Source organism: Hippoglossus stenolepis, chromosome 12 (assembly GCF_022539355.2).
Source record: "Hippoglossus stenolepis isolate QCI-W04-F060 chromosome 12, HSTE1.2, whole genome shotgun sequence".
NCBI lineage: Eukaryota > Metazoa > Chordata > Actinopteri > Pleuronectiformes > Pleuronectidae > Hippoglossus > Hippoglossus stenolepis.
The window spans coordinates 12445758-12472787 of record NC_061494.1 but is presented as its reverse complement, the minus strand read 5'-3'; the positions used below and the strand labels follow the sequence as shown (position 1 = coordinate 12472787).

The 27030-nt window shown below is 43.2% G+C and overlaps 1 protein-coding gene across 2 annotated transcripts; it reads left to right on the top strand.

Moving 5' to 3' along the window:
- Positions 1 to 1683: 1683 nt before the first annotated feature.
- On the top strand, positions 1684 to 26709 carry LOC118118985 (vinculin). Of its 2 annotated transcripts, XM_035172596.2 has the most exons (23): positions 1685 to 2160; positions 9006 to 9076; positions 10162 to 10312; positions 11073 to 11181; positions 11989 to 12111; positions 12951 to 13111; positions 13402 to 13404; positions 15466 to 15556; positions 15655 to 15802; positions 15889 to 16042; positions 16316 to 16491; positions 17281 to 17471; positions 18153 to 18352; positions 18611 to 18739; positions 18864 to 19013; positions 19125 to 19233; positions 19372 to 19674; positions 19758 to 19882; positions 20975 to 21160; positions 22678 to 22854; positions 23759 to 23962; positions 24044 to 24148; positions 24969 to 26709. In XM_035172596.2, the coding sequence occupies exons 1-23, from the start codon at positions 1993 to 1995 to the stop codon at positions 25113 to 25115; spliced, it is 3381 nt and encodes a 1126-aa protein (XP_035028487.1). In that variant the 5' UTR covers positions 1685 to 1992; the 3' UTR covers positions 25116 to 26709. The 2 variants fall into 2 exon arrangements, with proteins under 2 accessions (XP_035028488.1, XP_035028487.1); XM_035172597.2 differs by lacking the exon at positions 13402 to 13404 and having other exon boundaries at positions 1684 to 2160.
- Positions 26710 to 27030: the final 321 nt, after the last annotated feature.

Here is a 27030-nt window from a genome sequence, read left to right as displayed (position 1 = left end):
GATAGAAGGGACAGTTCATCTGTATGAAGCTGAGTTCAGATGTATCCTGAATTCCACCTCTCTGTCTAACATCCCTAACCTCCCTCCCCCCACCCCCCAAAAAATAACATGATTAATCGTAGTGTGAGGATAAGCTTGCTGCGCTGAGCGACCACAATCCAGCTGGTCATCACGTCATTATTGAGAGTACACTTCAGAGCATCTGTAAGCAACCTGCTGCAATGTTTTCTATCAAAGTCTGTTTGGACATGTCCACATATACAGATACGTAGGTCACAGCAGTCTGTCCCAGTCCCCCTCAATTATTCGCAGACACCAGTTTACTTTATAGCTTCTCACAACGACCCATATATGGGTTGAAGATGCTGAGAGTGTGAGGCTCACTCCTCTTTAAGGACAATTCCTACGAGTGAGGAGAGGAGAGGAGAGGAGGAGAGGAGAGGAGAGGAGGAGGAGAGAGGAGAGGAGAGGAGATACCGGGTCTACACTATAGTAACCAGGTAGACCTGACTGTCCTGCCTCTGTGGTTTGGGTAGGTGCCTGTTGACTACACCCACATTAAGGACACGCACTCACACACCACACAGGGTGGGGTTGGAGAGGGGGGGTCCTTTGCTGCTGGCTCTTTGGCCGACACGACTCTCAGGGGTATAAATACCTGTGTTTTTGCTGCCAGGGTTTCTGGTTTCCCCACCAGTCAGATTCAGGCCTGAGGAGCAGGGGCAACCCTTACCAATAAACACAGACACACACACACACACACACACACACACACACACACACACACACACACACACACACACACACACACACACACACACACACACACACACACACACCAGAGAAATCAGACTAGTGCAGATAAAGTACAGGATAAATCTGAATGTATCCCTCTAATTCATAGGTATCTAATATAGTAATATACTTTTACGACAGCAAATCAATTACTTTGCCTTAATTTAATGCAAACCCCAATTTCTAGTGCAACCTGCTGGGTTTCAAACCAGTGGGACAACTAATTCCTCAAGGATCCTGAGTGTCACTTTAAAGACTGGAGGAACAGTGTGTTTGTGTGTGTGTGTGTGTGTGTGTGTGTGTGTGTGTGTGTGTGTGTGTGTGTGTGTGTGTGTGTGTGTGTGTGTGTGTGTGTGTGTGCAGGATCGTTCAAGACTTCTTCTCCTTGCTGCAGTAGCAGCAGCAGCAAACTGAATCCACAGTCTTTATTTAGACCTGCACATTGAGGCCTGGAGACATGAACCCCTGACCCACCTTTTAATGAACACAGATCAAATATCAGATGCAGGTTGGAAGCTTCGTTAAAAAAGGCAGACACCAACCGTTTTCTACCACATTGCAGACACAGATGCAGCTCCACGGCCCTGTGTCCTCTGTGGTTCCACACATATGGACATGACCTTTACCGGCTGCAGGAGCAGGTTCACATATGTCTCCTCAGTTGTAGATGCTGCACCTTGTATCCCTTGTAACACATCTCCTCCCATATCCCTTATTTCCCTTTAACTTTGCCCAACACCTTTTTTGGGCCACTCGTATGCATGACGTAATTTGGGAAGAGCTCTCATTTGCATTGCATGTGTGTGCGTGTGTGTGTGCGTGTGCGTGTATGTGTGTGTGCGTGATGCGTGCAGGGGAAGCGTCAGTGCGCACCAGCACCAACCCGCCTGGCAGCTGTATTGCTTCGCTGTGATTGGGTGGAGGGCGGCGAAATTCCCTGTCACGATTTCGGGTCGCTCCCACCGGAGGACACCGACCGTCTGAGTCCAGCCTGGACCGAGGTGCTCAGCGGAGGAAGCGAGGGCTGCACACCGGGAGGAGGAGCTGTCCTCTCAGGGGCTGCTTGGACTCGCGACTCGGGATTTGTCCTCCTGCGGGTGTCGGTGAGCACAGGACCGGAGAGGAGAAGGAGATCCTCGGTGCTGGAGCGACCAGCCGCCTTTCATTTGTCGGAGCTGCGGTGCAAAGTCGTTCACGATGCCGGTGTTCCACACCAAGACGATCGAGAGTATCCTGGAGCCGGTGGCCCAGCAGATCTCCCACCTGGTCATCATGCACGAGGAGGGGGAGGTGGACGGGAAAGCCATCCCGGATCTCACGGTGCCGGTGGCCGCGGTGCAGGCGGCAGTCAGCAACCTTGTCCGGGTGAGTTTGAACCACAGCAGGGCGTCACTGCTCCTCTGCACCCGCTTCAGTCACCCAAACTTCCCAACAGTCCAGAGCCTGGTGTGACATTAATGCTTCTTCTTCCATCAGTGTGATAAATCATGAGAAGAGCAGCTCATCAAAGTGCCTGTTCTGCACAGAGCGGGTCATTCTCATCCGAGTGGCTTCCATTCCCATTAATGGCACTTTCAGCTTGATCTCTGCTCGCCATTAAAATTAGATGAAAGTGTCACAGACCCAGCTGACGATCATGTGTGTTTCATGAGCTCCTGCAGTGTCATCTGTGTGTGTGTGTGTGTGTGTGTCACATTATTAGGACAAAACACAAGTCCACATAACATAAATCATTACATTTTAGGTTGAAGGCATGTTTTAAGGTTAGGTTTCCATTAGGTTAGGGTTGGATAGGGATAGGGATAGGTTTAGGTTGAGTTAGATTAGGTCAAGGTTAGGTTAGGTTTACAATAAGATTCAGGTCAGGGTTAGGTTTAGTTTTAGGCAAGCTGTCCAGGAAAATAATGTAAGTCAATGTAATGCCCTCTGAAGTCATGGAGACCTGTGTGTGTGTGTGTGTGTGTGTGTGTGTGTGTGTGTGTGTGTGTGTGTGTGTGTGTGTGTGTGTGTGTGTGTGTGTGTGTGTGTGATGTATGTTTGCGTGTGCAACACAACATGTCAAACTCTGCTCCCGAATGATAATCAGATGGCTGCTGAGTTCAATGAAGTTTGTGGGGCGGAAGAAACGAGCGGTGACTGAATTAACTGAGTGTCTCTCTCTCACACACACACACACACACACACATGTTTCTGCAGCTTTACTGAACTCACTTAGATTATTGCAGAATTTGCAGTTTGTAGAACAATGAATTGAATAGACTGACTGCATCCATTCATGGTAATAACCTCCACAGAGACGATAGCAACACTCTCTGGACATTCATCAGACTCCCCCTTGTCCTCTTCATCCTCCTACACCTTCCTCCCTGTTCCTTCTTTCCCCCTCTGCTTTTCCTCCTCTGTCATCTTGACTCTAAATGGTCATTTTGAAAGCTTCACTCAGACACGGATGTCTCCTCTGCATGCACTGACTGGAAAAATCAATACAGGCCACATCATTAATGCTGAGCAGAGGTCAGTGTAAAAATGATACATTTGTGACAGGGCCTCACTCACGCAGCTGACAGTAAACAACTTTTATTACGCTTGAATTAGCGATAGAAGCTGGTTCCATGTTGCTTTGTGTCAAACAGACGTGATGATGATGAACTGTAGGTTTGTGGCAGGGTCAGGGAGGAGCAGTGTGGGGTCATGTATGGTTTACTCTTGGAGTTTTACAGAGGCAGATCTTGGATTCTTCTTTTTAAATCGGGGGCCATAAAGGGGCCACAATTTACACATAGGGGCCAATCATATGTTTAACATCCATGCACAGTTCCTGATTCAGTAAAGTGCACATTTAAGCCATCCCTCGTTTACTGTTAGCTCTATATGAGCCAAGCCGCACATCATTTAATATATATTTTAATGAAGCACATGTGTTAGTGTTTTAAAAATATTTTTTAAAAAAGGTCATATTTAATGTTTTTATTGCTAGTAAGTGACTAGTTTTTTTAGGGACAACGGACAGGGCACTTCATCCCCCCTGGCCCCACCCCTGGGTCCGCCCCTGTCTTTTGCTTTCATTAGTTTTGGTGGTTTTACCGTCAAACATCTTTGATAGAATTTTGTGATTGAGCATTTCTCTATATTGAAGCTGGAACACATGAATCACACAGGGCTGCTCCTCTGGCCACGTTTCCTCTTCTAGAAAAAATATTCTTTGAGAACAAGTCTGCTGTGGTTTTCATTTGCAGAGCTTTGTGAGAGGATTGTAAAAAATATTTTCATTTCAAATATCTTCTAGTGAATTCTGCAGCTTTTTCGGTCCGAGCTGTTGTTGTATCCAAGTTTTGAACAGCTCTGACACGATGCTGCTGCCTCCCTGTGTGACACACAAGATCATTATGATAAATGATCTCATTAACTGATAATGAAAAGGACCATTCAGTTTCAACTCAAACCCTTTGACGTGTATAGATGGAAAAAAAATAAAAAACCTTTAACGCAATACCTTTTACGCAATATCAAGGACTCAGTGACACTGATATCCCATTGCTTAGGGCACACCTCTCCATCCCCCCCTATTCTCTGCTTGTCCTTGTGGATCCATCCGGCTGATCCATCCAGACAGCGAGCAGAAGGAGGCTAATGGCAGCCTCAGGCGTGTCGCTGGGTCGCGGATGATGGAGATCTGAGGCTACAGGGCTAAAGACACAGTGACTCTGCGGTGTCAGATATGGAAGGACTCCCATATCTGATGGGAAGGGGAAAGAAAAGTTGAAATGTTCCCTCTGGCCTCAGCTCTTTTCCTGTTGTGTTCTTGGGTTTACTTGCGATGACACAAGCTGAACATGCAGCTGAAGAGGTGATGGATAGTTGTGTAGTTCACTGATAGAGGAGTGAGAGTTCAGAAGTGGGTGAAAAGAAGGTGTTGAAGGAGAGAAAAGAAGGTGTTGAAGGAGAGGCCAAAAGGTTCTTGATAACAGGGCGTGTACAATCAGCAGCGGCTGGTTGCTGGGTAGACAAACTTAATTGGATGTAAAGGAAACCGAACACTGAAATACACACACACACACACACTTGAGAGAAGATATGCTTTATTTTAGAAAGCAGATTCAGTTCTACACTTGCGCAGTTTGAGCGAAGACATAAGTCAGTACACAGCAACGTGCCACCATCAAGAGTCCCACTGCACACTGATACAATTACACTGTTAACCCGTCCAGGGTGGGATCACTGTGGGGGGTACTTAAAAAATCTAGGTCACTGAGAAACACACACAAGATGGTGATGGTGTCAGTCCCAATCTGTCAGAGGTGGATGCGTGGGGTTGTCACTGATCCACCGACAGATCTCCCAGATGCTGGTTGGTGTGTTTAGAAGTGTGAGATTACTGTAGTTGGGGCTGATGAGAGAGACGCCTCTGTGGTGTTTGAGAAGTTGCGTACTCCTGAAGGAGTCAACACAGACTCTGAGTGTGTCTGGGTGGAGGAGGGGGAGGAAGGAATAAATAGATTTACCGTTGAGTGAAGTGACTGCGGCCTGAAGGAACCGCAGAAAGCGGAGGAGAGGAGAGCAGCGAGAGACTCTTGACTAAAAACCTTCAAAACAGCGTGATGCAGAATGAGGGGAGGAAGAGGAAAGATGTGGTGAAGAGGCGAAACGACCTCTTGCAGCCGGACGCCATCACCCTGCGAGGGAGGGGAAAGTGTCTCTGCCGTCTCCGGTATGGACTCTGCCAAGCCTTATAGTTCCCCCCCCCTCCTACACCCACTTATACTCACACACCAACTGTCCTCAACAATCCTGCTCCACCATTAACATACAAGCCATCTCTGGGTTGTTCTTGTTCACTGGCAGATTCAGGATGAGTCCAAACATCCTCAGTCTCCCCTAAATCAACTCCTAACCTATATTTCATATAAGCCATAAATTTAAATTATTGTGAATGACGAACGATTAATCAATTCTAACGGCCAAGGGATTGACGGCAAATGTCACATTTAAAAAAGTGTTTCATTCAGTTTTTTTTCGTTAGACTTACATTTTTTAAGTGCTCGATACAGTGAAGAAGAGTTGAATGATTTTGTAGTTTTTTAAAGAAAAAATGATCAACGTCATTATGTGTGTCTTGAAAGTTCCACTATGAGTTATGGGTCAAATCACCTGTACAGAAACTCACAGAAAGTTATCCCTTAACTGAAATCTTCATTTCCCCTCAGTTTTAGTGCCTTTGAGCTCATTGTTTTGGTTTTACAAGTCCCGCTTTAAAAAAAATTTTGTTCACTCACCTGTCAGCGCTATTTCCAGCAGCAGCATCAGAAGACAAGTTTTACCATATTATAAACCTGCTCAGTACCACACAGCAAATGGACAAAGTTAGCAGGTAACCATAGTGCAGCATTTGGCAGGAAAGCCAGATATTCACAACATAGGAGTTGGTGGAGACAAAAACAGAGCTAAAAAAGTGTGTGAATGTTTTGTCTACACTCACCAGGTGTATGGACAAAAGTAAGACACATATGGCTTCATTGGGATGTTATTTGTCAAATGTGTGTGAAACGATACTAATTGATACTCTTTGATACTAATCATGGCTTCGATTATAGTTTCACATATGTTCTCTTTCAATTTCATAACATAAATTGTGAATACATATTTTTTCACTGCTGACAAACACACTTGTGAGATTTAGGTCTCTATAGGACTCATCAAACACATTTTAAATATTTCATTGCTCAAAGTAAAATAATCATCAAAGGGTTGTGATGATTTTTTAAATGGTGATTGGTATTTGTTTCTTGATTTGATATCAGACAAAGGTGACAGGAAGCATACAGAGGTCCCCAGCTAACTTTGAATTGCACATATTGAGATTACATGGTCATTGTCTCGCATGATATTCACTACTAGAATCATTATTTGCAGTGCCGCACTTTTTGTCGTCATTCTTTGATTGGACTATAGCTGATTTGAGCTGATGCCTGTGGATCTGAAAATAGACCTGACTAATTATTTTCTGTCAGCTTTGACTGACAGCTGTCAGTTTCCTGCTGGAGCAGTCACAACTTTCAGGCTGTTCAGCCACACACACACACACACACACACACACACACACACACACGCACACACACACGCACACACACACACACACACACACACACACACACACACACATCAGCGTGCCCAGCAAACCACTTACCTTCACATTAATTATGTATCGAATAATCAATTCAAAGTGCTCCTGCTTACAGGAAACTGTGTGATCAGTGGCCTGATGTGACTGGTAGAGTTCCATCAACCTGTTCTCTACTCATAGAGCTGCATTCTTCACATTTCACAGCTGTGAATCTACCTGTTCTTTTAAAGCAGGAACTTCCTCAAGACAAACAGAGGCTCTCAGATATTTGGATCATGTCCCAAGGGTTTTACAGTGACAAAATTAAATCCCTGCAGATTTGCGGATTTATTACTACCCTTTTACCCCTCTTGTAAAAAATAAGGCGATTGACTATAGCAAGTAGGTAAACTATGCTATTAATTTAGAAAGGGTTGAATGATGAATTAGTGACACAAAGATGAAGACGGCGATAAGACCCAATTTCTAATTTTTTTCCCCCAATAATGACATTATTTCATTAAATGCTCAGAGCAACATAAAATCGTCTGAAATCGATTCCCTTGCTATGTTTTAGTGTATGACGAGAGGAAGTCATCGGCAGCATTACTGTCTGCAATTTCAAAATGGTGGGTCAAATCTGAACAGAAATCAGACGTGAAGATCAAACTGGTTGGGTCTCAGCGTGTTGGTGAAACTGTGTTTGTTTGAACGTGTTGTATGATGGCGGCTGCCCGAGTCTCTGGAGCCAGGAAGCCTATTAACTGACTTTAATCGACGCAGCAGCAAGAGACTGATGTCATCGTTTCACTGTAATTGCATCTTAAGTGTGTATCTCAAATATGTGTGTGTATGTGGTGTTGTAGGATATGTATTGTGTGGGAGGGCTAGAGTCAGGCAGCTGTGTATCCCTGCGTTTAGGTGTGAGTGTGTAGTTTTGTTCTCGATGTGCCTTTTATGTTTGTGTCCATTTTATAAGATGTCTAGTGTTCAGGACCGATTTGTTTTGTTTCTTACTGTGCTCCAATGAGCCCGGACATTAGATAAGATATAGATCATTTAATAATTGAGAGTGCAGCTAATAAAGCCTCAGGGGTTCATACAAATGCATCATCATCATCATCTCAATAGACAGCAAACACAATCTTGGCAGCAGAGCAAGAATGGCACTTAGTCGAGCACATACCTCCACCTAGGCCTAACTGTCCATTTATGAAACCACATTTACATTCATGAGAGGAGATCAGGAACTAAATGACACGACAAAGACAATTATCAGACAACTTTTGCCCATCAAGGTCAAAACATGTAAACATTTATTTTTACATCTATTCAGACAAGTTAATTGGGTCAATGTCAAAAAACAAAACAATTTAAACCAGTTGCATATTTTGCTTTGACAAAATATACATATTTCAAATATTTCCCAGGAGTTGGAAAACTTCATAACTGTTTACATATTTGTGATGCATGAGTATGAGTTGCATGAAGCCAGACCTACAGAAAAGTTGAATCAATCTTTTATTAGACAATGTAATCATTTTAACATTAATCTATTGAAATACAAAAATATATAAAAATAATAATAATAAAAATTTAAAAAATATTTAATTTAGGGCATCAAATACATTAGTTAGAAAAACATTGTTGTGAAAGGTTTTTGAAAAATCCGTTCTCCCACTTCGATTAGTGCAGTAAAAACACATCATTTACCTTCACCAGGTCCCAAATGCAGCGTTTGCCTGATTTTATTGTGGAGAATTATCAGCAAACATTTTCAGCATTATTGACTCTGTACTGATGACGAGGTGGTGTCATCACTACAGGCCGCCTGTCCGTGGCAGCGTGTGGGTCAATTTAGAAAAGAACAAATGTCTTTCCTCTGACCTGCCCTCATGTAGGACTACACAGAGCCCAGTCAACCACAGCCTGAGCTGCTTCCCCTCCAAGCCTGACAAATATGACATGCATGCATGGTTGAAATAGGTGCGAATTGATCTGCACCCGTTCACCCATGCAGACTATTAATAGTGCTCACTCGAATACTATTTCCTGTCTCGCTGCAGCTAATGATATTAAAACAAATGCTTGGTTCTTGTGTGTGCCACAGGTGGGGAAGGAAACGGTTCAAACCACCGAAGACCAGGTGATGAAGAGAGACATGCCCCCTGCTTTCATTAAGTAAGTGTGTGTGAAGCTGGCTTTACAAGAAGAAGCCCTGCTCCCTCTGTCCTGCCCTCCCTCCCTCTCTCTCTATCACTCACACAAACACCCAGTGACAAAACTCTGGAAATGATCCGATTTATCTCAGCAGACAGAGAACTTATTGAAAAACGGATTCCGGGAGACTTAATGGTCGGAAACGTGGCTGCGCTCCCAGCTGAAACAAAGGGCCACTTCTGAGGCTGAGTGCGGGTGACTGTCCGGCTGCCCCATCAGAACCGTGTGGCTGTTTGTTGTTTTCCAGCTTGCATCCAGAGAGCTGACAGGAACTCTGAGTGCTGGCTGAGAGCGACCACTCTACAATACTGAGACTTTGACATCAGGCTGTATTTGCTTGCCTGTGTGTGAATTGTAATTTTGTGTATGTCAGTGCTTTTATGGTAATATTATCTATTTTCAGCTTGTTTTTCTCCCTAATTTCCTTCCACACTTTCACTTTTTTTTTTTTACTTCCAGACCTCAGTCAGATCCACACACTGCTCTCTCACTGCTCGCTCACAGGACACTACGCCATAAATCTGACTCACACGGCTTAGGAGGGGGCATGTGGGAATGTGAACCTGCCTAAATATAGATGAACCAGCAGCCACTGATACCCTGACCAACGGGGGTCAAAAACAGGAGGGACTTGGCTTTATTCAAGGGCCCTTAAAATCCATCAACTTTTTCATGATATAACCTGATCACTGACGTCCTAGGAACAGTCGATTCAAGACAGAAAATGAAAATGAGAACTTTTATCAGCCCCGTTTTATTTTGAAAATGCAGACATCGTCCCTAGTTGTCATATTACTACAAATAAACTATTCTATAAATCCCAGATCTCTATTAGTTCACCTTCTTATATGTGCAGACTGAAAAAAAATCTCCTAAATCTACCCACTTGTCTCATGTATGGCCCTTGAGTCTAACCTCTGACAGCTCTGACAGTACTGATCTATGTGATTTATTTAGGTTTTACATTCCCTCTGTTGGTAAATGTACACGCTGGGTTTAATTTCCGACCGCTCGTCCTAAACCTGCTGTGTTTGTTTTTTTTTCAGGGTGGAGAATTCGAGCTCGAAGCTTGTCCAGGCGGCGCAGATGCTAAAGGCAGATCCATACTCTGTTCCCGCACGAGATTACCTGATCGATGGGTCCAGAGGGATACTGTCGGGGACGTCCGACCTGCTGCTCACCTTCGATGAGGCAGAGGTGTGTGTGTGTGTGTGTGTGTGTGTGTGTGTGTGTGTGTGTGTGTGTGTGTGTGTGTGTGTGTGTGTGTGTGTGTGTGTGTGTGTGTGTGTGTGTGTGTGTGTGTGTGTGTGTGTGTGTGTGTGTGTGTGTGTGTCTCTCTTTAGGTTCCATGCGTGTCCCCTGAGAGTCACTTTTACTTCAGAGGTTTGGTATCTTTCAGGGAAATATAGCTTTATATAGCTGCACAGAAGGAAGAGGAACTCGGCTTCAAGAAAGTCTGTAATGGAGTCTCGGATGCAGCCAGATCTAATCACCGAGATCAAATGACTTCCCTCTGTCATAACTCAAGAGCGTGTGTGTGTGTGTGTATGTGGATGGTTCTTCTTATATTGTATGTTTGTATGTGAGGATATGGCCCTTACTAGCTTGCAAAGTGTGTGTGTATCTGTCAGTGTGTTTGTGTGTGTGTGCGTAAGTGAAATCACATTGGACACGTGATAATGCTCATGTCTCATCACTAGCCTCATTTTTTTTAAAGAGCAACTTCTCACAGTCACAAGACGTGCATCACAAGACTGTACACACACACACACAAACACCACACAAATTACAGGGTTTTTCAACACTGTCTAAAAAAAGCTAACGCGCAAACTGAATTTTGGTGTTTGATAAAGCAGTTTGTCTCTAATCACCACTATCACTTCATTATCAGCCTTTGTTTTACGTCTGTATTCATGATCTCTTCTGGCTGTGATGTGATGCCTCTGTTGTGTTGTAGGTGCGTAAGATCATCAGAGTATGTAAAGGAATCCTGGAGTATCTGACTGTAGCCGAGGTGGTGGAGACCATGGAGGACCTCATCACTTACACCAAGAACCTGGGTCCAGGTCAGCAAGAGAAACTTACAGATAAAATATAGAGATATTTTCCAAATTTTCGGCAGGTTAATTGATCATGAAAATGATAGTTGGTTGAAGCTCTATTCTGGTCATATTGGGGCTGAGGTCAGCTTTGGTTAAGCATTATATTTGTTAACATCAACAACAAATTCATCTTGATTTAAATCTTTATTATATTCTTATAAATACATGAAACTGTAAGAATAATTGTCTTAACTTAGTTTAAAAGATCACTACTGCATCACGCTCTCTGGCATTGGTGGAGATGTTGACTTAAAGCCACTTCCATGAACTGTGCAGTCGACCTTTATGTTAAACAATAGTCTTGGTTAAGGGTTTGTCTGTGATGGTGAAAAACTAAATGATCCACTGTCTACTGCTCCTCTGACACTAAGATGCTGTGATTAAGGATCAGAGTCTTTTCACTGGCAGGAGAACAGCAGCATCAACAGGCTATTTATCATCAGAGGTAAAAGGTCAATTGTGTTGTCGGTGCGCTGCGGCATAATGAGCCCGAGGAAATCTGATGCCAAGGTTTTCTCACACTTGACTGATGCCGCCATTGTGCGAGATCAGTCGCTCATGAAGTAATGATGTTTGGACGTGTTGGAGCTACTCAATTGGTAAAAACACTGAGGGACACCTCTGATTGTTCAAGTGAAGTTAAAGCTGTGATGCTATCGCCAAACTCATTACCGTTGTCTGCGTTCTACCTGCTGGTTGGTTTGATAATGACAACCTCTAACTCTCACAGGACAATACGCACTGTACTAGCTTCTCTCTCTCTTTCCTCAGGGATGACCAAAATGTCAAAAATGATTGAGGAGAGGCAGCAGGAGCTGACGCACCAAGAACACAGACAGATGCTGGTCAACTCCATGAGCACTGTCAAAGAGCTGCTGCCTGTCCTCATATCAGGTGTGTATGTGAGTGTGCGTGCGTGCGTGCGCCTATGGCAATGCAGGTCACCGAGCATCCAACAGTTGTTATAGCAACCCTCATAATTACAGTCATTAGTTAGCGGGGATGTCAGACTGACTACACACACACACACACACACACACACACACACACACACACACACACACACACACACACACATCCACCACTGGCAGCTCTACTATCGAATGTCATACTGTATCTGCACCAGAACACAGACACACTGTTATAGCTTCTGTTACAGCTTCTGTGCCAGCTGTGCATTCAAATCAGTGTTTAGTGTGGATGTAATTCAAAAACGTTTGGACCTTTAGTTTGGCTTTGCACCAGCCATTTTACAATTTAAGTTGACCTTAATCAGTGTTGTTATATATAACAATGGATCACATGATTACCGCTACTAACTGTGATGTCACACAAAGCTTAAAGAGTTTTTCCGCACATTGTTTTGGTTTATGGGAACTCGACTTTACTGTTTTGGTTCACTCTAACCCTAACCCTCTCATGTCACTTTTGGCTAGTAAATTAGCAACTAAGTGGAAAACATAGTGGAATATTTAGCTGCCAAACAGCCACTCATTTCCCTCAGGTTCTGGTGGAGACCAAAAACAGAGCTAAAAGAGACTGAATATTGGACTTCACATTCATCAAACAAAATGAATATTAATGAACTTTGGTTCGGTGGGGAAAGAAATTTGTCAAATAATTTTTTATATGCTGCCCCCAGGTGGCCAAAAATATAGGCTAATACAGCCACAAGTCAATTTTATTTGCTCCTATGCGACTATAATCATTAAAACTCATGTTTCCTTCCTCAGCTATAAAGATCTTTGTCGCAACAAAGACCACCCGAGGTGCCGGCGTGGAGGAGGCGGAGAGGAACAGAAAGTTCACCTTTGAAAAGATGAGCGGTGAAATCAATGAGATTATAAGGGTCTTACAGCTCACCACGTGGGATGAAGACGCGTGGGCCAACAAGGTATGTCCTGTGCTGCATATGGGGACTATTCAATTTCTTAATTTTATACCCTAAACTCTCCACATACCTGAATCAAAGTCGGCCACTTTTGCTTTGGAGTGCCTGTTCATACACAAACACACATATAGCCACACAATCCACAAATCGCTCTATGCTGCAAAGAGCATCACTAAAAAAAAATCACTCTTTACTTTGTCTCCACTTTTCTTTTTGCTCGGTAGTATAACTCCTGGTTTTTCTTTTTCCTTTTCTTTCTTTACCTTTCTCCTCCATTCTTTTCCTCCCTGTAGAAGGTAAGCCTGTTTCTCTGCCCCTCTGCAGTTTCCAGCATGCGAGTGTGTATTTATTCATATATCTGTGTATGAGATCCAGAAAGGGAAATACTGTATGTCCCCATGCTGACATATATACTGTATGTATGTATATATCTGTCATGCTGGTATCCAACAGTAAGTACGTGTTGTGTTTAAGTCCACTCACTGTTAGCTTGTGTGATGACGTACAGTACGCGTGCTTCATCACTGTATTACTACATGTGCATATGTTTGTCTCTTGATGTCCATTTGAGTCAAATGGCATGAGATGACAGTTATTAACAAATGTATTTTAGTTTCAGTGATGGCATTTGTTTCCCGTGCTGCTCATGTTTACGGTGTGATACAGTCGTTGATAACAAATTGAGAAAACGTTTAAATCAGAGTGTAATCCCATGGAAATATTCTGGGCACATTTGAAACAGACAGTGGAATGTTTTACCAGTAAAGATAGGCTCTGATTTACTAGTCGAACCTGTAACCCTGCATGTTTTTCTCTGTCTGTCTGTCTGTCTGTCTGTCTGTGTGTGTGTGTGTGTGTGTGTGTGTGTGTGTGTGTGTGTGTGTGTGTGTGTGTGTGTGTGTGTGTGTGTGTGTGTGTGTGTGTGTGTGTGTGTGTGTGTGTGTGTGTGTGTGTGTTGTGGACAATACTGCATACTCTTTTGAATGAGCATCTAGTGTGACTGTCCTCTGCTCTGGTCATGAATTATAGAAATAAACCGCTTGCTGTTCAGACACATCCATAATAGATGAGCTGTATTGAACGGTTCCACTTAAGTGGATCATTCTCCTCTGAGCTGGAAAAAAGGCTTTTTTTTCCATCTGGTGTAGAAATATGAAATGTGTTTGTGGCATCTTAACTGTGAGATTGTTGTCCTTTCTATATAATTCTAATTTCCCACTTAATTATGAATAACAATACATTTTTTAACAACTTCTCAGTTTATAGGTCCGTCTATTCAGGTCCCACTTTACAATACAACATAAATACTTGTGTTAATCATGATCTTATGCCTCATGAATAAATAATTTAGTGCAGCATTAGAGATTAATATAAATTAATGATAATGAAAGTAGACTCCGGTTCAATTTAAGTCGTAATTAAGTCATAAATTGAGCAGCAATGCTTTTTAGAACAGTAATCATTTATCAATAGCCAATACCCATTATGAACTTTTAAATAGTCACAAAGTTTGGAGCTGTAAATGTTTTTAAATAATCAATAAAATAGTAATGATTAAACTACTCTACGTTAGAATAAAAGGCTGGTGATTTTTTATATTCCTGTCAACCCAAAGATCAAAACCAACAGGTATTACTTGTGTACCCAGAACCTGCTTTATCTTCTAAATGGAAGCTGAACAACAGCTCTGTAATTGCCTTTGCCAAGGAAGTTTTAATTATACAAAAACCATTGGATGGATTACAGCAAAATGGGTCAGGGAAGAACCTTCGGTGCAGATCCAGAATTTTTTTCATAGGGCATTATTCAACATTTTTGTTTATTTATCAGAGAGTAATTCATGGATCTTGATTTTTTTTAAATCCGGCATGTTTAGAAGACTGACATTTATGAGTGTGCGCAATTTGGTATAAAAATCTGGATCTAATGAAATAAATGTGGTTTAATAAGGGGACTGTTGGACCTTTGCGCCCTTCTAGTTTATGTTGAATCAATCTCATCTCCAGAGAAAACCTACGTCACAAACATGAGCTGTATAGATTTATATCCTCAGTAAAACTGATAAGATTGAATGGAATCAGGGCTGAGAGCTACAGGCAGGACAGAGCAGTTGGAAGCAATAGAGACACAAAAAAAACACATTGTTGCCTCTGATCTCTACATGGGATTTGTTGACACTAAGCAAAATATACAATAATATCAGCTTATTCTTTAATTAAGGCTCATAATTTATTCATCCAGTTTATTTTAGAATATTATTGTTAAAATAGTCATGAATCTGTGACACTATAATGTGACATGGTACCTTTTTGATTTAATACCCACTCACACAATGCTGTGTTTTCTCTCTACCTCAGGATATGGAGGCTATGAAGAGATCTCTCGCTTTGATTGAGTCTAAGATGGCACTAGCTCAAAGTTGGCTCAAAGACCCTCATGGACAGCCAGGTAACTGTGTGGGAGTTTTTTTCCTCATGCTAAAAATCTCAATCAACTCTTCAGATGTCACACCACAGTCTCATCCTTCGGTGCCTTGCCGTCCCCAGGTGGCCACGGCGAGGTCGCCCTGCGTATGATACTGGACGAAGCCGGTAAGGTGGGAGAGCTGTGTGCTGGGAAGGAGAGGAAAGATATTCTTGTAACTACCAAGGCTCTGGGACAAATGACCGACCAGGTCGCAGATCTACGAGCCAGGTTTGTATGAGGGAATTTGAATGAACCTGTCAGTGCTAACATATTATATTTTGTCATCACGTCACATGTCAATTGTTTGTGTACAGAGGCCAGGGCCCGACCCCCGGGTGCATGCAGCGTGCCGGCCAGTGCTTGCAGGGCTTAGACTTGTTATTTGGCAAAGTGGATGGAGCTTCCCGCAGACTGGAGGCTCTCATCAACGCCAAGCAGGCCATCGCCAGGAGGCTGGACGCAGCACAGGTCAGACAAAACAACAACCCAGTAATCTATATTAACCTTCCCCCAGGTGAATCATATCTACTCCGTGCATTTGTCCTATTTCTGCCTCATGTTTTAGTTTAGTTTTATATTTCCAGCAAGTGGGGGAGTAATTCCATGAAAGTGTGGATTAGAGAAAATGCTTATGACATTTAGTGAACTTTTCTCATTGTTGAGGCTCACCTGTGGTGTTTTTGTGCAGATTTATGTTGCATATTTCATTAGAAGAGAACTTCACATATGTGCGTTCTTCAGGCCTGGCTGGCTGATCCTAACGGTGGTCCCGAGGGGGAGGAGAACATCAGAGCGCTGCTTGCAGAGGCCAAACGCATCGCTGACCTGTGCGAAGATCCCAAAGAGAGGGACGACATCCTGCGCTCCATCAGTGAGATCGCCGGGCTCACCGCCAAACTCATGGAGCTCCGCAAACAGTACGCCGTCCCTCCTCCGACACACGCACGCCTAATATTGTCTTGTGATTACTATAAGTAACTCCTAGACACTCTTTTTTTCCAGGCTCAAACTTCAGCCTCATGCCACCAGTAGATGGCATATTTTACCTGCCTGGATATTATGTTGTTGCCTGTCAACCTTGGGCTTCAGTCCAACCATAAGGTCTTTAACTGTTTGAATATGGTGCGGAACAGATGGGGCCGTGGTGGTGATGTGGTGGGTCGGTTTGAGGATTAAAATTTACGAGACCTTAAGAGAAAATAGCACTTTCTTCAAGGTTCATGCCACTAAAGTAAGTTTCAGTTTGGGTTTGTGACAGTATGAGTATAATAAATTTGACTGCAGTTCAGTGATTCATACCAAGATGAGTCACCACCAGGGACATATTTTATGTTCTGCACCTCCACTGCATGAATTGGCCATAAAAGGAAACCAGAGAAACCCAGCTGTTGACCAGATCCTCACCAAAACTTTCTCTACATAGATATATTTCCTTTCTTGTATTAAGCTAAAACTGGCCTATAAGGGCTTGAACTGTACCTAGGGGTTATATACGACGTCAGAAAGAGTAAGTAGCAATACGACAAAAAAAACCCCTCATTATACACAAAGATTTAAGTTGACAAAAGCAGATGGAAAAGTGGCATTAGCCTTCGATGGTGGTATTTTCCTTTAAGAACGGTGTCTAACAGGGAATTGGTGAATCTCAGGCTGAAAATCTGTATTGTATTTGTTCTTTTAATCAACTCTGTCTGTCGCTGTCTCAGGGGCAAAGGTGACAGTCCGGAGGCCCGTGCACTGGCAAAGCAGATTGGTTCGGCGCTAATGAACCTGCAGTCGAAAACCAACAGAGCCGTGGCCAACATGAGGCCGGCAAAGCCCGCCGTCACCTTGGAGGGAAAGATGGAGCAGGCCCTCCGCTGGGTGAACAACCCCTGGGTGGACGACAGAGGAGTAGGTGAGTGCGGTCGGATGACGCCTCTGGGGAGGGATGAGGTAGTAGTTTGGTTTTATAAATAAATGCTCTGACCTTCCATGCCTCCTGTTGGCCTTCTGCATGTGGACGATGGAGGGGGTGTGCGAGCGGTTATGGCAGCGATTAGACATCAGATACGGTGTCTTGAAAGATGCAAGGCATTTTGTGAGTCATTCAGGAAACAGTTCTGAATGAGCGACAGAAATGACCGTGCTGCCAACTGATTGCTTCCTTTCCCTGTGCATTAATCACCGACTGACTAACCTGGCTTACTCTGGCCCTCAGGGGGCGTTGCATTGTTTCTAATGTTTGTTTTACGCGTGCTGCTGTATCCCCGTTTTGTCATTTGTCTGTTTCCTATTTCCTCCCATGCTTCCCTATGGGAGCAGAGTGTGAGAGGCTGCAGTGGATCACAGGTACCTGCCTGCTATACGCTTTCTGTGAAGATATAAACAAACACTATAGAAATTCATGAGGTCAGCATGTGACACATAACACCGCAACGTCTAATTTACAAGAAAACATATGTACTACAAGAAAAGAGAAGTCATGAGTCATTTCTCATTTGTATTCCCGCTCCTGTGATGCTCCATTTGCAAAAAAGCACCTGCAATTTTTGTATCTGGGGTTTTATGATTGATTCTGTCGTGTGCCTCTCTCCAGGTCAGGCAGCGATCAGAGGAATGGTTGGAGAAGGGAGGAGGTTGGCAGGAGGCTTGTTAGGCCCGTATCGACAGGACATGATTGGACGCTGCGACCGAACAGAGGCCCTAATGGGATCTTTGGCAGACATGGCGGCCAGGGGCGAGGCAGAGGCTCCTCACGCACGAGCCACAGCCGCGCAGCTGCAGGAAAGCCTCAAGGTAGCTCACGAACACACACACATCAGTTTATGTATCATAAGAAACAAATGCTGTGCAACCAAATTACCTCTGTGGGCATTTTAGGTTATAGTGAAGATCACTATGTTTCTGAATATCAGTTTAAATCTTAACGATTCACAGCACATGTGTAATATTTTCATGTCATCAAATGCTGCAGTCATGAAAAACATGACAAAAACAAGTATTGGTGCAGAGCTCCACCTTGTGGCCTGATACGACACCTTCTGCTCCCACCAGGACCTGAGGAAGCACATGCAGGAGGTGATGACCCAGGAGGTGTCTGATGTTTTCAGTGACACCACCACCCCTATCAAGCTGCTGGCTGTGGCTGCAACTGCTCCAGCTGATGCCCCCAACAGGGAGGAGGTCAGTAACACACAGAAATATCTGAACATGGTTACAGCAAATAAACCTGATTTCTACTGATGCTGCACAATCCAGATGTTGAGTGTGCAATGTCTGACGATATAAACATTTGTGTTGGCAACAGGTTTTCGACGAGCGTGCAGGGAACTTTGAGGCCCACGCAGGTCGGCTGGGGGCGACGGCCGAGAAGGCTGCTGCCGTGGGAACAGCCAATAAGATGACAGTAGAGGGGATTCATGCTGCTGTGAAACATGCCAGGGACCTCACGCCACAGGTGCTCCTGTTTGTTCTAGAGTCCATGATATACTGTAGCACTGACACTGATGAAACACAAAGCTGTTAGAGTCCGTCACACGCTGAGGTTGACATGTTTGTGAATGTCCAGGTGACCACCGCTGCTCGGATCCTGTTAAAGAATCCTGGAAACAAAGCAGCGTACGAGCACTTTGACACCATGAAGAACCAGTGGATTGACAACGTGGAGAGACTCACTAGTGAGAAGCTTCTCAACACTTCTTGTGTTTCATTAATTATTGACAATCTCACATTTTGAACATATATATCTCCCAATCTATATTAACATATGAGGTGGGATTATAGAGGTTAATCCATGTGTGTGTGTTTGGCGTCAGGTCTGGTGGACGAGGCCATCGACACCAAATCTCTCCTAGATGCTTCCGAGGAGGCTATAAAGAAAGACATCGACAAGTGCCGAGTTGCCATGGCAAATGTTCAGCCCCAAATGCTTGTTGCCGGGGCAACAAGCATAGCAAGACGAGCTAACCGGGTCCTGTTGGTGGCAAAGAGGGAAGTGGAGAACTCTGAAGATCCGCGCTTCAGAGACACAGTGAAACATGCGTCAGACATCCTCTCACACACCATCTCACCCATGGTGATGGACGCCAAGGGGGTGGCTGGAAACATTCAAGATAAAGGTACAGGAATACACCACCAATCACATGTTCAATATACTGTACTGTGAGAGAAAGAAGCACACTGTACATTCTCTTCTATGCAGCTCTGCAGAAGGCCTACCTGGACTCATGTCTGAGGATCCTTGGTGCCGTAGGAAAAGTTAGAGAAGCTTTCCAACCTCAGGAGCCTGATTTCCCTCCTCCTCCTCCTGACCTGGACCAGCTCCATGTAAGCACACACACACACACACACACACACACACACACACACACACACACACACACACACACACAGGCTGTGAGTTTATTTTGCCAGTGCGGTCAGTCAAATATGTTGAGATTTATATATACGTTGAGTTTTTAGGTTTTACACCTCGAATCGAATTTCCAGTCTTTACATGTAATAGTCTCTTTATAAACAGTAATAGTAGTTGGAATTATTATTATGTCATTAGTGTGTCATTAATCGCGTTCAGATTGAAAACATTTATATTTAATAGCAATATAATGATAATGAATTATAATGTAACATTACACTTAATTTCTATAGCATAGTTCATGCAATAAATGCAGCGTAAAGGCAAAGAATCCAAATCTATAGTAATTTATAGCATATGTTCTAAAATAAATAAATCTAATTCAATTTAAAAATCAAGATAGGCAAACCATTGTCACTTAAAGAGCAACAAATGGTTAAAGAAAAATGTGTCTTGAGATTTTCCGAGTTCCACTGTGTCAGGGTGTGATTCAAGACGGATGACTTTTAGTTCTGACCTCAGGAACAGTCAGGAGGTTTAAGCCACAGGAGCTAAGGGAGCTACCAGGCACATACGTCATAGTTATGTCAGAAAAACAATATTGAACAAAACTTTTCAGTGATTTAAAAGCCAATAAAACATCTTAAAATGAATTTGGAGTAATGTAAGCTTCTTTATTCAGAACATGTAATACACCAAACAGAAGAGTGATACAGTCCAGTCTGCTGTTGATAAAAGCCTAAGAGTAAAAATTGTTTCTGTCACTGAAGAGAAAAAGACTAGGGAAGCTACAATTCCAATGCAACACTCATAAACCAGTTCAGGGTCGAGCATAACGTGACTGGTTTCAACCTGTTCCTTTGGGTTCAGTGCAGCTTCACAGTCAACTGGGGTTAAACCAATACTACACGGTGTCACATGTTTCATCACAAGGTCTATTGTGCAATTTTTATGAAATGTAGCATCTTTCAAACTATTCTGGATCATTAGTTTGTCTCCCATGTCCCTCTTTGCTCTTCAATACATATTTGTACATAACGTGTGTGTTGGTGTATATTTTCCAGGTCAGTGATGAGCAGGCGCCACCCAAGCCCCCCTTGCCAGAGGGCGAGGTGCCCCCGCCGCGGCCCCCTCCCCCAGAAGAGAGGGACGAGGAGTTCCCTGAGCAGAAGGTCGGGGAGGTGCTCAGCGAGCCCATGATGGTGGCGGCCAGGCAGCTGCACGACGAGGCGCGCAAGTGGTCCAGCAAGGTCAGTTCACAGAAATGTTCAAAGGAATATAACAGTTTGCACAATCATCCAATTAAAAGCCAATCATTTCAAAATCAGATATTCAGATTGGTACAGTTCTGAGTAGAATATGTTGGCTGCTTTCGTGATATCCCTATTTCATATTAGCACACGTGGTTTGGATGATCCCAGGATTTTACCTTTCCTCTATAGTCGTTTTCAGGCATGAACGTCGTTATTTGGAGAATATCCAAATAATTGGTTTCACAGAGGCAGGATGTAACTAAAAATTCCACCATGGAGATCACATGTTTTTGTTTATAGCCCATTGACATTGACGTCTGCCTTTATCACTAAAAGCAATCTTGACATCTTCATCTACATTTTCATACTTTGTTTTCTTTGATGTTGTTATTTTGAATTTTTTTTGCATCTGTATCATGTTAGAAATGTCATCAACACACCCACTGGCTCACTGCAAATCTCCTGCTGTATTCTCACATGGGCTCATGCGGACATTCTCCAGAGTTTTTATTTGGCGACTGGCCGGAGCCTTTCACTCTGACATCTGCATTCTCACATTCTGGAGAATGTCAGGAGATTATCCGGGGGTTCAGTGCATGTCTGAAAGCAGCATATGGCCATTATACACTTCTCACATTCTGGGAATATCCTGAAACCAAGTTTTATTTCCTGAAATCATGTTGATCCTGAAATGTGAAGATGAGTGGCTTTATTCCTACTTCAAGAGGAAACTGTTATCTGTTCAAAGGGTTTGAGAAATGAATGAGAGGAGAAGCACATTATATTTCGAGTAGACTTTACTTGCTAATCTTTTATCCATATTATGTCTATGTTTCTTCTATGTGTGTGTCCAAGTGTTTCTGTGTGGAGGAGCTGTGTAAAGGAACAGTTATATTGTGTATGTATATAACCTGTGATTATCCAGGAAAAATGTCCGGTAACTCTCTTTTCTCTGAGAAGCTTGTCACCGTTTCCCCCTCTGTAGCTCTCATGACAGTTTCTCCTCACCTGTTTTATGATCCGTGCATCAGAGGTGTCGTTGGAAACCAGGCACAAGATATCTCTTATAATAAGCATCGCAAATTGTTCCCCAACACACTCCTAAAAGGAAGCCGCCCACTGGTTTTGCTTACAGTTAGACCCAGTTTGACTGTGCAAATGCTTTACAAACCACAGCCTCAGACTCAGGCACATCGACCTCCTGCTGCCAGCTCCTCTTTCCTCTTTTCTTTCTTTGCCCTGCACCGAACATCTCTGCCTGAGCGTTCAGTTTCACCTCCCCTCTCCCTGCTCCTTCACAGCCTTCGCATCTGCTCCTCCTTTGTTCTTCTGTTCTTCCATCCAGTGCCTCTCATACTGTACTAAATGCTTCCTTCCCTCCTCCCGTCCCTGGCTCTCCCTCTCCCCCTTCTTCTCCTCCGCATTCCTCCTTTTTTTTCCCCCCCTCCCTCTCCTTCCTTTTCCATCCCAAATCGACCCTACTCCTCCAACCACCCCTGCCCCCGCGCGCCCAGCCTGAGGATGAGGAGGTGGTAGAGGAGAGGGAGGTAGATGATGACGATGAGTTTACTGATGGTGAGGATGACTATGAGCCAGAGCTGCTGATGATGCCCTCCAACCAGCCTGTCAATCAACCCATGCTGGCAGCAGCCCAGGCTCTCCACCAGGAGGCGCGCAAATGGTCCAGCAAGGTCTGCGCACGTACATGCACATGAGCGCTCACACAACCAGATGTGGGTCAGAAGTTTTTTTGTAAATGGCTTCAGGTGTTTGGAGCTGCACACACACACACACACACACATCCACGCATGCAAACACACAAGAAAACACCCTGCAGGACAAACAAACACCCTCTGGAGCACTAGCTGACAGTCACAGCATCTGCTCTGCATCTGTCACCATGGAAACCAGCTGTGTCGTTGCCTCACACTCAAACACACGGTTGTGCTGACGCTAATGCTCAGGTTGCACTAAAAGGTTGTCGGAATGGCAAGTTTGTTTGTTTGTTTGCGCCACTTAGTATAAACTGCTACTTGCTTCACAATTCCCTCCCCCCTATGTTCACGACTAGGTAAAGTGGTTTTCGCTGTTTTCGCTGTTGTCAGTCACTCGTTGTCTGACTAACCTGTGAAGCCAAGGATGGCAGTTTCCCAAAAGACCTCTTGGTGACGTAGCTTTGCCGTTAGACTGCCAGCTCACCCAGTATGAGGCCTGCTCCTGCTTCCTGGAGCCTCAGGGTGTGTACTGATCCCCTCCGGCTCTGTGAAGGTCACCTCACGGGTTCTAACCTCCCAACTACAATGGTTATAAATTTCAGAATCATCTTCCTCCATTAGGGTTGAGGAATATGTGCTCACGTGCACTGACACTGCATGCAGCCTTCTCATTAACACGCTTGAAGACTTTGTGCCTGTTTTGCTTTTGTATTTCAAATTCATTCAGCAGCATTCGTCTCTAATATCCCACATTTGGATTCTCATCGGAAAAATGTGTGGAAACCTGACCCATACAAAATGCTCCTCTTGCATTCTCATCTCGTAACCATTATCCTGCTCACAGCTCTCACTGCTTCCTCATCCTCCTGCTTCTCCACAGGGTAATGACATCATCGCGGCGGCCAAGCGCATGGCTCTGCTGATGGCAGAAATGTCCCGGCTGGTGCGCGGCGGGAGCGGGAACAAGCGGGCGATGATTCAGTGCGCCAAGGACATCGCCAAGGCCTCGGATGAGGTGACGAGACTGGCTAAGGAGGTGGCCAAGCAGTGCACCGACAGACGCATCAGGACCAACCTGCTGCAGGTGAGAACACACAAAACGCACAATGAACAGTCCTGCGTGTCTCGTCCAGAAGGTGCTTTACATATTTCTCCGCTTCCGCAGGTGTGTGAGCGCATCCCGACCATCAGCACGCAGCTGAAGATCCTCTCCACCGTCAAAGCCACCATGCTGGGACGGACAAACATCAGTGAAGAGGAGTCAGAGCAGGTAAAACTGGACTTACACCAGAATTTATCACACAATTTATTCCAAATTATCTGCGATAACAACTTAGAATGTGTGAATAAGAAGTATGTAAAAGAAATCTATTCTTATTTATAATGTTATGTCTCTATATAATTCTGTTCTTGGTTGAGGTAACTGTATCAAAACCCAGTTTCTCTGAGAGATCAATAGTATTTCTGATTCAGAAACTCACAAACAAAACCATTCATAACTTTTAGCTTTTTCTCTGTTGATACAGCGGCTTTGACCTCAGAGTATCTGGTATTTAGTTGGAGACCTACAGTTACTATAGTGACTGAATTATTGAACGAATTCCATAGTGACACTGATAAAGAAAATATTCTATTAATTGTCGTCAGGTCATGGCCGATACCTAATCTGTCAGTATCACATACTGCAAATACTGATTCAGCATATTGTGTGTATCTCAGGGCATCTCTAATAACTTTTGGTAGTGAGTACATTTACTCAAGCTCTACACTTTTGTACAACATTTATAAACCTCTAAATATGTTTTCATTTAAATACTATAGTAGCTAAAGGCTAAATAAAATCAGGAGGTCATATGATCCAAAATGTCACAAAAAAGCTAAGAGAAAAGTTCAAATACAAATTTATGAATCAAAAGTATTTTTACATGAATGTGTTGATATTTTGTTTTTTAGTTTGTTTATTTTGTTTATTTTTGTTTAGTTGATATAGAATTGTAATCTGAATTCTTCGTCCACTACTGTTAACTTTAATTTTGCCCAATCTCTGTTATTAATTTATCAACTGCTTCACCGAATGTTTCCCCGACCAGGCCACCGAGATGTTGGTCCACAACGCCCAGAATCTGATGCAGTCAGTGAAGGAGACCGTCAGGGAAGCCGAAGCCGCCTCCATCAAGATCCGCACGGACTCAGGATGCACCCTTCGATGGGTGCGCAAGACCCCTTGGTACCAATAAACAAACCTGGTCACTGAAAACACAGCGACAGCACACACCTCATGTTGGAGTCATAATGTGCACACCTATCGTGTGCATTAGATTCGGTACCGAGCGGGTTTTATTCACCGGAGTGAATTCAGCTTTGCTCTCCACTTCCCTTTATCTGTAACTTTTTAATATATATTTTTATGGTATGTTGTGTTATGAGAGTTTATCCAAATCCCAAGTATATATATTTTTTGCATGGAAGTTTTTTTCTATTTTATAAAAGCAGATTATGACATTAAGATATTATCTCCTAGAAGAAATTTAATTTTCACTCAGTGTTATGTTTTTTTCAGGGAGTTTCTTATTGTCTATTGTATATACACTAATTATTTGTTTTATGGACTCAGCGATGAGTTTGACACTAGAGTGTGAAGTCTTGTGTGAGCCGATGACGGGCTCTCCGCTCTTCATGTTTACTTTTAGTAATAACTCTGTTCTTAACTGTGGATTTTAAGGTGACACGTCCTCACTGCTGTCCAGTGAAGCGTCTGTACGCAAACAACTAAAAGTTATTCTGGATCAAAAGTGTTTGACGACTTGTAGGCGAAAGTTGCAGTTTCTAAAACAATTGTATAATTGTCAGTAAAGTTTTTTGTTGATTGCAGGAAGGTTGATACTTAGACATGAGGTTTTCTCAGTGGTAGTATGAGTGGCAGTAAAGCGAAAGTTAGTTCAGCTGTTTTTATGTGTTTTGAGTTGTTTTAATTTATGTCACAGTGAACAATACCAAAGGATTTTATTTTCGCACTGTATAAAGCTCCAGGTTTTAAAAAACAACAAAACAGCCCCTTTTCTTTAGGGACCTTGGAGAATTTTTTGTGTTTTGATTTCTCCTGCTTTGCATTTTGTAACCAATTGTATTGTCTTGTTTCTGCACTATCTCTATAACAGTTGAACTGTTGGGATTTCTTTTCCAAAATGAATCAAAATCAATGATTTTAAACAGAGATCTATCATGTTTTTAGACTTTTCTCCTCAGTAGTCCCAATCTGAATAACTTTCATTTTAGTGCAGATTTTCTAGGCAACCCAGGTGGTTTGAGAACAAAAACAAACTTTTAATGTGAATTCAGACAGTGATTTTGTTTTTGTTGTCTGTTTTTTATAGGTTTAAATTTAAAAAAACTCTTAAAAAGGTGTTTTTGTCTGGAATACCTACACAGCTGTTTAAAAGCTTCATAACAGGAAACTCGTCAATATTAGGTGCAACCAGATTGTTATTCCCTAAACAGTATTTAATTTTTTTTTTTTTACAATGGCAACTTTAACTGTTAAATGGAGAATTTGTACATGTGCCTGTGTGTAAGCGTCTTCACTTCGACAGTACAAGTGAGCCGTCCATGTGATGGAGAGCTCTGAATAGCAGCACAGAATGTAAACCGCGTCTTTATTTTGATTTGGGCCTACTGAGCATGTAGCAGTCACTGACCCCTCACTGAGAGCGACAGGGTGTAGTTCTGTGTGTACCTGATGTGTTCATCCACACACTGAATGTATTCTGATACAGCTTCTAGCCCTGCCAACACATCTGCTGTGCCTTGGAAGAATAAAAGATTATAATTATGCTTCAGGAGTCGGCCTCTTGATTCCCTGTTGTCAGCACATAAACACATGACTCCATGTCCTGAGAGAAAATGACTAGTTTAAATAGTTGAATCAAAGTATTCATTGTTTTTTACAAGGTCTACTTGAGTCATTTCAGCATACTAATGCTAAAGCAGGTGTACTGTTAAGCATGTTCATTAAATATAATTTAGCATGTCTGCATGCTAATATGTGCTAATTGGCACTAGAGTGCAGCCGAGGCTAATGAGGTAATTTTTCAAATATTTAGTCACAAACAGAAATATTGGTTGGTGCCGGCCCCCTTTTTTTCCCCGTAGCGA